Here is a 12305-nt window from a genome sequence, read left to right on the forward strand (position 1 = left end):
GATACATAAGTTGTTTCATCAACTAGGAATTGTCATAGTTATCACATTTCACATTCAACTGATTCATTCACTCATCTTTACACATGGAACAGCTGTATTTAGAGATCAGTACCTCGGACAGATGCATCTGAAGTGAAGCTGAATAGATTCACTCCTGACTGTAAATGAGAAATATTTTACTGAAATCCAAGTAGGTGGGCGGGGCATGTGCCACTGCAAATTGCATCATTGTAGCCCCAGTCCCTGCTGGGTAATGCCACCATTTTTTCATTAAGTAATGCGGGATGGCGCCACAATGACACAATTCATTAAGTCGCTGGAACACTCACTTTAAGTGGGAACTGGCCGTGCACCTAGCGGCTGATCTCAGGAGTCTCCCAGACATCCCATGAGAGTAGACAAGTATGTAGCAGCCTTCTATCTATTGTGTGCTTCATAGGCAATGATATTAAATGATGTTGTCATATATAAAGTGTATCTGACAAAGTGGCTGTATTTCTCCCTGAAATATTGTGTGATTTTCATTCATTTAGAGGGTGCTAACAAAGTAAGCCTATGATACAGTCTTGTAAATGTATTCCTGATAATCAAGAGTAATTTACGGTAAGTCATCCTAAAAATGTAAACAGATATGTCTTAATCCAGAATATGAGCTACTCACCAAAGATTTCTCTCTGTCTGTATTCCTTATTTTGAAGAACTGGCTGCGAAATCCATAGCCAAGGATGATGTTTCCGAAGTTGTGGTATTATATAGTGTGCCAGGAGCCCCACTGCTAGTGCTAGACCAAGTAACACAATGCTGAGAAATGGCTATAAAAAGAAATACACCTATTACTTTTACATTTCATAATACAAAGATGTCTGTCTCTTTGTAATCTCTGTCCACTTCCTCCCCATCCCTACCTCTCTCACCTGCATCCTCTCTCTGACATCTGTCCCCCTGTGGGTGCCGACAGCTCCAAGTGCATCCAAACAGCAGTTATATGCAGTCTCCGTCCCCTCCCCCCCGGCCCCTCTTTCCTGTATTTCTCCTCTTCGGAGACTGGAACTGGAGATGGTGGCAAGCAGGGCAAGCTGGTGGCTTAGCGACCTTGTGGGGCTGCCATTCACCATTTTGAACAGTGCAGCACGTCTGCCATAGTGATGGATGCAGGGCGGATTGCCAGCAATGCTGCAGTGTTAAAGTTCAGTGTCTGCAGGAGGACAGAGGTGGTATTGAGGGAGGTTGGGGAGAGAACACTTTCTTTATAGGGTGGGTTGAGGTGGTTAGAGTGGGCACAATTTCTTTACAGGATGAGCAGAGGTGGTACAGAGGGAGGTGAGGGCTGGCCCGCTGTTTTAACAAGGGGTGACCCATCTAGGAGCAAGGAGGTTTTAGTTTTACCTTGTCCGTAAAACAATGCAGGTGGGACCAAGTAGAAACCCAAGACCATATTTGTTTCTTGTTTTACTCAAATTATAAAGGTGGGGAGGCAATGATTCCCAGCACTCCTAAAGTAATTTTGCAGTTACTAAAGATAGTCACTACAACTGGTCCATGTAGCCTGGTAAATATAGGAGGATCCTGGTTATTGCTAACACTGCATTTTAACACTGATAATGAAAACAAAACAAGATGAAACATAATCTTCGGACACAGCAGCATTGGAAGTGGTGTGAGATCTAGCAAAAAGTATGCACTATGGGCCTGATTCAGAGCTGAACCCTCTGACCAGAGCGCTCGCTCTGAATCAGTGCCCTCCTACCTGAATATGGAGCGGCCTCCTGGCCGCTCGCATAGCTGTGGGTGCGAGCGGCCCAAAAGATGGTCGCGATGGTCTTTGACCATCGCGACCATCGGGCTTGCGACGAGACCCTGCGGTAGGGTCTCGCTGCCGCAAGCCCGGGAGTGATTTTGGCTCTATCAAAGCCAAAATCACTCCCACTGACATCATTACTGATGTCAGTGGGGCCGGCTTCAGACGGTAGGCGTTCCCATGGGAACGCCTCCGTCTGGCAGCCACTCCCTCGGCACGCCCACCAAAGGGGGCGTGCTGTCAATCAACATCGACAGCACACCCCCTTTGGTGCTAGACCCTTAGCGACGGAGAGCCCGTCGCTATCCGGGTCTCGCGCATGCGCACGACGGAGCTCCCTCTGTCGTGCGCATGCGCAGTGGGGCAACATTGACCCGCTTGCGAGCATCCTTTGCTCGCGAGCGGGTCTGAATGACCCCCTATGATCATATAAAAGCACAAATTGATATACAAATTCTTAGATATGCATATAAGTGTCACTGGACTTCAAAAGCATTAGTGGTCACAAATGATAATAATTAAATAGATAATAAAAAGTGTTTGTTCACTAGTAAATTGCAATAAAACAGAATATCTCTGATAAATAAATAATACAAAAGCAAAGAATATCAATATAATGAAGTGATAAAAGATAAATAGAAAACAAACTAATGGGCCAATACAAGCTACAGCTTGTCATTAACAAAATCTAAAGCTCCGTACACACGGAGTGATCAGACAACGATCAGATATCATTGTCTGATCGTCCTGCATGTGCTGGATGTTCGATATTGAACATCCAGCACATGCACCAACCCCCAAACAACTATAACGACCCACGATAGTAACCAGGCTAACCTGGTCAATATCGACCAGGTTGGCCTGCATGCACGGGCGTTGGTCGATATCGATATGACCGATATCAATCCGTTACCGCACATCGACCATTGTTTGGGGATTGGAAGGGACCAAAAACAGGACGATATGAATGATAATGATATGATCGATATTGTTATCATTCATATCGTCCTGTTATATCTGACGTGTGTACTCACCCTAAGCGGTAGATTTACTAAAGCTTCTAAAACAGCCAACAATCATAATGTTTTCTTTCCTGTATAGTTGTTATTATTTGTGTTATTTGGCTATATCCCTCTGATGTAGTTTAACATACTGTTATACAGCAGAAGTCTTTTTAATATATATATTGCCTAATTTTCATATTATTTTATTTTACACAGATTAAACTACGTCTGCAATTACAGCATTAAATGGACTGTTCACTTTCGGACAACTAATTTTTGAATTAATAAGCTTCAAAAAATCTTAATGATATGTTGCATTATCACATACCGCGTACACATTCTACTTACTCTGAGTGACAGAAACACTGTGCTGGCACTGACTGCAAATGATAGAAATGCAATCACTGTGCAGGCAATAAGATCTGACATAAGAACTTCTTTCTGTGAAATAAACAAAACCATTAATGTTTTTGAGAACACTGACAAGACAGCATTCAAACATCTGCCTACATATGCTTCAGGAATAATTGTTGCTAGAAAATAATAACATAATTATAGGAGAAATTAAACTGAATACGTGGAACGGGCTGTGATAGAGCTAAACTGGTATCTGAACTGAACCTGAACATCAGGACACAGTTTTGTGGAGCAGGATGAGTATATTAGCTGCGGGGGGAGGAACGGAGAACAAAGAAGGAATTTTTAGCAAAGTAGAAAGACGGCGCATTGCTGCACCTCTTTTGTGCAGCAGCGCAAACACAAGGGTTGAGGTGTAAAAGCCTCTGATTTTCGCATTTTCATCATTTTTCTGGAGCATGTCCAACGATTTGCAAGTCGAGTTGAATCGGCAGAAAAACAAGAATATAAATCACATCACCACAAATCAGCCCCCTGATCTTTTGTATGTTCAAAATACAAGTCAACAGTTGTTCCTTTATATGCTGCAATTTTATTAGGGGGTGCAAGTTTGAAGACAATACTAGTCGCACTAATTGAGACATCACTACACAGACAAAGGACAATATGCAGCAAAGCCAGAAATGCAGTCAAACCCCTGAAAATGCACTTTTCGGGGGTTTGACCGCATTTCTCATATGCACCAAGCCCCGCGAGGTGGGTAATGCCATAATTAGATGGCGGTACCCAATAAAGCCTATGAGCTTCTAGTCGCAAAAGACGTGAGAAGAATAATCCCTCTGAGCGTCCCCCGCAGAACGCGTGCATGCGCAGAAGAACGCCAGAGGGACTTCTGGGTCTTAGACAACTAGAACACCTCAAACATGTTATCAGAATCGATTTCATTGTGGGCAAAGCTGCTGACAACAGTTAGTGTGTCTTAAGGGGCACTTCTACTGTGTGGCATAATATTTTTAAGAGATACTAGTGTGTGGTGTAACGTGAATAAGGGGCACTACTGTGTAATGTAAATAAGGGGCACTACTGTGTGACGTAATGTAAATAAGGGGCACTACTGTGTGACATAATGTGAATAAGGAGCACTACTGTGTGACATAATGTGAATAAGGAGCACTACTGTGTGTCGTAATTTGAATAAGGAGCACTACTGTGTGAGGTAATGTGAATAAGGAGCACTACTGTGTAGTGTAATGTGAATAAGGGCTCTGTTTGGCATAAAATAAATAAGGAGCACTACTGTTTGGCGTAACATGATTATGGTACACTACTGTGTGGTGTACGGTGAATAAGGTTGCACTACTATTGTACTATTGAGTGACCATGCCCCTTCCTGCGAGACTCGGACCTTTTTGGACACACACCTTTGGTGCGTGCTGTCCCTATTTACAATATGGAGTGAGCACCAAATGTGTTGTTTCGGGTCTGCTTAATGGTAAAGAATAGTTGTGACTTACATCACCATTTTGCACCCAACATCTTTTCTGTTTATAGATGATCCACTAATCCTTGAGAAAGGGTAAATAACTTGAAGCTGCAATTTAGGAAGTACCTCTCTGGAGAGTCCAAAGGACGTTCTTGGTGACGCTGCCGCAGCAGCTCCCTCTTGTGTAGTGTTATTTCCGCCCTTACACGGCGATGCGAGGCAGGTGTTAATGCAGGGGAGTCTTGTTGTTTGGTTAGGCAATTGGGTATATAACCTGGTTTGGGGGCAGTTAGCAGTATGCTCATGATTAAGGTGTTTGGATAACACTGAAACGGCTGCTGTCGGGCGTTACTTTTTTGAGGGACCCGGGATCATGTCATTATTGATGAGTACACTATGGCAAGAATGAGTAAGGCTTACTTTTTGGCTCACTCTTTTGGGACGCATTGCAGCAGTGACCGGGTTCCTGTTGCTGATTGGAATTTGGGGAGATTTGAGGCAGCACCTCTGCTCCTTCCTTACATGCCTATCCAGAACTTCAAGCAGGTTCTGAAAGCCTTTATGGTAATTGTAATCTTTTCTTCCATTCTGGATTTTAGCTTCTTACTTGTGTGTTTTTATGTTACATGTGCTCATTTGTGATTAAAAAGGAAATTATGCTATGGGTTGCTTTTTTTCCTTTCTTTGACAGTCATACCCTCATCCTTGCCATCTGACGCAGAATTATCGGTTATACTATTGAGAAGATTTCAGTGATTGAAGGTCTGGCCCCTTTTATGAATAGAGGACATCCAATCATTGGAGGATAAGACACTCTCAGAAAAGGATAGTTATCAGTACATCTAATCTATTTTTATCTACATTGTCATATCAGTAAAGCGCCGACAGATATCAACATCTTTATTTATGTTTAGTTAGTATCAGTTTTTGAGGTGGTGGGAACAACCTCATTGAGTTGTTTGATCTGTTGGCTGCTGGAGCGCTCTGAGTTATTTCACACTATTTTTGTTTTAGTCATATGCTAATGAATATACCCGATTGTCCTATGCCGTTTTTGGAAATGCACTTTATTATGGATGCACTAAAACTTTTCTGATGCACTTTATATATGGATAAAACTTATCTTCATTAATAATTGGATGTGCTGGCTCCTTTTATGTATATAAATGTATACTGTATATAAATATCACACCTGTATCACACCCTAATCAAACTCTACAAATATCTCTTGATGAAGTGGCTCCAGCTACACATCACACAGTGTGATAGAGAGTGGCTGCCAGTTTCTTAGCACTCATCCTCCTTATTATTTTTTCCACTGTTTTCTCCATGGTGGGCAGAGTCATGACATCATTACTGTGTAGTGCCCACCCGGGCAGAGCCTCGGGGTGATTACTAGACTCTCCAGAGAGTCAGGAAGATCACCACTTTTTTAGAGAGTCATCCTGACATTCACAGAGTGTCAGCAAGTATGGTTTGCTGAGGGGGTGTGTAGTTCAGTTCTAAATTTCAGTGTACAAACATAGTTGCCCAGTATTTGAGAAAGCAGCAGTTTCACTGCATGCAAAAATAATAAATGCATTGCAACGAGAATACTTGCTCCTTTATTGCACCTTATGTTTGTTTTTCGCATATTAATATTATAAACATTTATTTATATAGTGCCAACATATTACGTTGCAATTTACAATTGGGAATACTATAATAAAACAATATTGGGTATAACAGACAGAGGCCCTCATTCAGAGCCACTCGCTAGCGGCAGTACGCTCGTTCCGAGCGATGTTCGCACATCTGCGCATGCGTACGGTTTTTAGTACGCATGCGCGAACCAGTCAGTGCGGCCGAAAATCGTTGGTACGCAATATAGCGAGGGCCTGCTATTTTGAGTGACAGAATGAGGCGTATGTGGGTGGTAACAGGGGAAGGTGCTTGAAAACGGGGAGTGGAGATCCGAACGCAGGCGTGCTTAAAGGTCAAAACGGGCATTTTAAGGGAGTGCATAATTAATACAGCAGCGTCATTGACCACGTCACTTGTTTTTTTTTAACTCAGAACTGCTCGCAAAATAGCGGTTGAAAACACCAACCACAAGAATAGCGAGCAGTTCATACGCTGTACGATGTACTCGATTAATCTAATAAATAGTGGACATGACGTATGGTGCGTGCGGCCAGGGGGCGTTTTTATCAAATAAACGAGCGTATGTTTTGCTCGCTCGTTCAGACTTAGAGGTGGGAACAGACTGCAATTTGCGAACGGATCATTTGAATAGCCACCCCTTGTTTTTGAACGAACGACCACAAATAGCGAACGGCTCTGAATCAGGCCCAGAGAGCGAAGAGGGCCCTAACTCTGAATAAGCCTGTTAGGGCCTGATTCTTACACAATTCCAAATGTGACTGCATCCCACCATTTGAAGAAGACTGTGCATGCATTGTGGCCTGCATATGTAACTTAGAGCATCTACAAGCGATACTGAACAGTCATACTGGCATAGTGGCATACTGTTTGGCAACTAGGCAGCAATGGGGCGTTTGCATGCAGTATAAGCATCCCGTGGAAGTGTTGTAGGCCTGTAGACTCAGAGCCTGACTCAGCAAGGAACGCAGTTGCTAATGCGCACGCAATCGGTCGATTAATTCGTACTGCACATGCGTATGCATCATAGTCTGCGTGCGCAAACTAGCAATTGCAGACCCAGAGCAGAGTGACTGACAGGAAGTGTCGTTTGTGGGTGGTCACGGGGGGGGGGGTGTCTCGGGGAACGCAGGCGTGCCAGTGCGTTTCAACAACGTTGCATGGGCATACATAAATTAGCCACTGCGATAGCAGACACCGCCTGAGGTCTCATGCCGTGCGCAGAAGTTATAATTTCTGAGTGAGGTCTGACTTGCCTTAACTGTGCTATGGGTCCGATGTTACCGATTGTTTCGCTATATTCCCCTAGTATATGGATGTGAGTAAGGGGACGAGGGCGTCCTTATGTCAGGCTGTGTTCGCAATGTGAATGCAAACATTTAAATAGCACGGCTGATATTAGCAACTGCGGTGTGTGTGTGTAGAAGCAGAATAGCGATATACCTATCCCATGCAATGAGCATGGGGTAGGTATATCAGTGATGATGATGACTGTTCTTGGCTCTGGAGAGCTGGGGATTGTGTGGTCGCATAGGTTTTCGCATAGAACTTCTGAGTGCTGGAAGCAGACGGAAATGTGACCACATCAGAATCATGATTACTGTCAGCACTGCCAAAAGGGCAACAAAGATGAGCAAATTACCACTGAGTTTTTCATCTTTTCTAGTAATGTATCTTCTTGCGGTGTGGAACAAATTGTCACATTTTCTTGAATAAATCCAGGAAACAGTGTGCCCTTAATCAGAGATCTATCAAACAAAATGAATGGAGTTAACTTAAACTGTAAAGGCATTGAGACTGATTCAGAGCAGCATGCATGATGGTCGCAAATGGGGCCTTTTGCATGCTTGGCAAGTAATGCGGATCTTTGCCTGTATTCAGAGTTGTATATATTTAGGTGACTGCAATACCACATCCATCCACTTGTGAAAATAGCTGTCATCTATAACAGTGCACATTTGCACCAGCCCTATACTAACTGCAGGAGTTCAAACACTCTGTGTATGTACTACTCACCGCAGCCGGCAACTCTGCTTACACACCCTCAGAAATAAATAGATAAATATTTGCAACCCTCACGTCTGCAAGAGATTAGCCCTCTTGTGGTTTCTGAGTATTACCGGGATATCTAGTTACAGCTGTTTTCAGGTGATTCCCACAAAAATGAAGTATACACAGATGAAGGTTGTGGAAAACAGTACTAGTAGGATTCTATGTAGGTTGCTAAATTATTAAATGTACCAATCTCCAAAAAGCTATGCTGACGCAATTGTAACCTATGGGCTACATTATCACAAATTGTTTGGATACCTCTGACCTAAAGAGCCTAAAAAGTGCAAATCATAATACAATGTGAGGGGTGCAAATGCAATTTTTGTCTGCCTACAAACCAGGAATTAATAGAATGATAATTACTTTCCAAGGGCTCAGAATCACCAAGTTTGGGTTTCCGACTGGCGTCCTGTGTTTAGGTGCTGCTGCTCTTCCAGCTTCTGTGCTGTTTGCTATGTAATTGAGGCCAGGGTCCTTCCTGCACCTGGGGCTGACACTCTCCACAGGCGATTGGTACTAGCCATTAGGAGGAGGCTGTTTCCTATCACATGCAGTCTTCATTTATCTGCTGTAAGAGAATTACAGCTCTTCCCATGGAACAACTTGGAAGATAGGCTGCGTAGAAGGCAGGCAGACAATGAGAGCTGTGGGGAAGAGAGGGGATAGGGCCTCCCTGCAGCTCTCTTCAGTGCCTGTGCTATATCGACCATATTATTTTTTTGTGCAATATCTGTTTATTTATTTTTCATTTTTTTGTTAAATCTTTTTATGGAAATTTTATAATAGTTACATACAAAAGAATTAGATGATTTGTGTTAAATACAAATAGATATTATGGTAACAATTCGACATAGGTGGAAATTATAACCAGAATATAAAATATATATAGTTGAACAATTAACTCACTATAGTGCAGTAACGATATCTGTAGTGATGATGCACATAGGGGTTTTAATACATGTTTGAGAAAATATGAATATCTGTACTCAGAGGCCTGCTCTGATTTTTCCCCATTCGTGCAGTTTGAGAAAACAACAAAAAGAGAAAAAAAAAAGAAATCGTTGAATTAAATAACATGAATTAAACCAGACTAACAAACATTTCCATCATTTCTCTTTTGTACACCAGTTCAATAAGTACAATTATTCATAAAAAAGGGGGGGGGGGCACACAAGACAAACATGCATGTGGGGAAAACACGATAGGTAGGGTGGGAGGGACATAGGGAAGATTCTCAAAAAGAAGTTGTATTTCGAATCTCACAATTTCTCCATCCGTATATAATCAGGCTCCTATTTTTCTGTTTCTGTCAGTCATATCCACATATCGTCACAAATACAATAATAGTATATATATTATTAACTTATAGAGAAATATAATACAATCATACCCTCTATATTTAAATCAGCTGTCTCAGCAGATACCAATTTGTGTTTTCAAACACCTGTAATATTTGGGTTTGGGTCTGTGGTGGCAAGTAATCAATGTAAGGACCCCATCTCCTGTAAAATTGCACTACTCCCTTCTCGACATCCGGAAATGAAGCCCTCCTATCAAAATATAAATTTTTAAGTAGTAAATGTTGTACCTCAGAAATAAAGGGTGGAGTGTTACTGGTCCATTGTTTTAAAATAACTTTTTTGGCCGTAGTTAAAATAATAGAAAGTAAAGGAATAATGGATCTTTTATGTGGTCCAAGTTCCCAATTGGTATAAATAAGACATAAAACCGCTGAAGGGTCTGGGCGTAAATGTAAGGAAAAAATATTATTAATAAACACAATTGTTTTGTTCCAAAATCGGCGAATCTTCCCAGAAATTGTGATAAAAGGAGGCTGATTCATGATGACATTTAAGACATCGACCTGTTTCGTTAGGGACCATATATTTCTTCTGATGTTGTGAAATATATGCTCTATTCAGTACTTTATAATGTACTTCTTATAGCATTGCCGTGCGCAAGTACTTCATTGTAGAGTCAAAATGTAAGAGAAAGCTGTTAGGTTTCGGGAAAGATGGAATATCCCTGGACCAACTACTATGTAAAGAGTTCCAGGCATGGTGGGAATCAGTCTTATTCAGCATGTCAGTTAATAGTTTAGTATGATTGCTATGGAATTTTATTAGAGATAAGAGTGAAACTAGTGGGTCAGATCCATCTGGAGTTAAATAGGCTTTAGGTAGACCAGAAATATAGTGTCGCAATTGGAGATACATATAAAAACAGTTGTTCGAGACGTTAAAGGTATTTCTGATATTGATAAATGGTAGTATGTTACCCCCCGGGTCGAATACATCATTGATTATTAGAATCCCCTTCCTCTTCCATTCTGCAAAACCCCTATTGGTCATAGCAGGGGGAAATAGTGGATTACCACAGATAGAGATAAACGGAGTGAAATGCCAATCCCTTTTCAGCCTGTGGTTAATCGCTATCCAGGCTAGATAGGTGCTATTAAACAGGGGGCTTGCTATAATTTGTTGGGGAATGGATTTTCTGGGGGTGTGGGAGTATGGTTTAAATAACTCTCTCTCCACATCCAGGGAAGTATAAACAGAACGATTCAGTAACCAATCTGAAATATATCTGAAGGCAACTGATAAAGAAAAAATCTTTAGATCAGGGACACCCAATCCCCCCTCTTTCCGGGGCAAACTAAGTCTAGCCAAGGTAATCCTTGATTTTCCGCGGTTCCAAATAAATTTAGTGAACATTTTTTGGAGTGCATATGGATCTGTTTTGGGGGGAGATCGGCAACATCTGCATAAGGTATGAAATTTTGGGGAATATAACACTCTTCAAGACGGCAATGCGTCCCAGTAAGGACAAAGGTAAGGATAACCAATCTGTTAGTAATTTTGATATTGATCGGAGTAATGGGGAGTAATTCACTGAGTTTAGTTTCCCAGGATCAAAAGGAATATGTATCCCCAGATATTTCAAGGTTGGGCGTGCTAAATGAAAATTTTAAAATATGGGGATTGAGTGAAAGTCCTCTGGTGCACCAGAAAGTGGTAAGTATTCCGACTTGGCTACTTTCACCCTGTAACCCGCAAAAGATCCAAATAAATCCATGAGGCGCATCACCTCCGGCATCGAGGAAGCCGGGTCGGACATAAATAAAAGCACATCATCAGCAAATAATGCTACCTTTAGTTCTACTGCTCCAACCCAGATTCCCTGAAACACCGTGGAAGCGCAGAGCGCCATAGCAAGCGGCTCCAAAGTGAGTGCAAACAGGAGTGGTAACAGGTGGCAGCCCTGTCTGGTACCCTTGTATATAGGGAAGGGATCTGAGGAATAGACATTACAGACAATTTGTGAGGTTGAGTGAGTATATAGTGAGGTAAGAAGCATAATAAAATCTGACTGGAATCCAAATTTATGGAGTGTGAAAAATAAATGGTCCCAAGATACCAGGTTGAAGGCTTTTTCGGCATGAAACGATAAGATGGTATGTAAATCCCTGGTTTTTAATGACTGTACCCAATTGGATGCTGCCAGTACTCTACGTATATTGGCCGTCGAGTGACGCCCCCATATAAACCCAGTCTGATCTTCATGAACCAGTCTGGGATGTACTACTTTCATTCGCTCGGCCAATATTTTTAATAATATTTTGTAGTCATTATTAAGAAGAGAAATAGGCCTATATGAGCCAGAGCATTCCAGGTCTTCGCCTGGTTTGGGTAGGACTTTTAGGATTGCTGAGTTGAAGTAAGATGGTAAGGTCTTAGTAGTTAACATGTGATTATATACAGATGTTAATGTATCTATAATTTTGGGGGAGAGAAATTAATAAAATTCCCCAGTAAGCCCGTCAGGGCCAGGGGCTTTACCCGAACTCATACCTTGTATAATTTTTTGTACCTCTGATGCAGAGATCGGGGCGGTTAAGGAAGCAGCCAAGTCAGAAGGCAGTTGAGGAGGGGTATTAGTAGACCAGAACAAATCTTTGTTTGATTCATCA

The 12305-nt window shown here is 42.0% G+C and overlaps 1 protein-coding gene across 1 annotated transcript in view; it reads right to left on the bottom strand.

The window, feature by feature from the left end:
- Positions 1-12305, bottom strand: part of PCNX2 (pecanex 2) — a 449190-nt gene that overhangs the window by 223639 nt on the left and 213246 nt on the right. The window contains exons 17-19 of the mRNA XM_088448947.1: positions 7926-8031; positions 3151-3243; positions 662-812 (exon numbers count right to left, since the gene is read on the bottom strand). Of these exons, the coding sequence (XP_088305073.1) occupies positions 662-812; positions 3151-3243; positions 7926-8031 (350 nt within the window). The remainder of the gene's footprint in view (positions 1-661; positions 813-3150; positions 3244-7925; positions 8032-12305) is intronic.

The sequence above is a fragment of the Taudactylus pleione genome, unplaced genomic scaffold, assembly GCF_031769625.1.
Source record: "Taudactylus pleione unplaced genomic scaffold, aTauple2 ptg000473l, whole genome shotgun sequence".
Classification (NCBI taxonomy): Eukaryota; Metazoa; Chordata; class Amphibia; order Anura; family Myobatrachidae; genus Taudactylus; species Taudactylus pleione.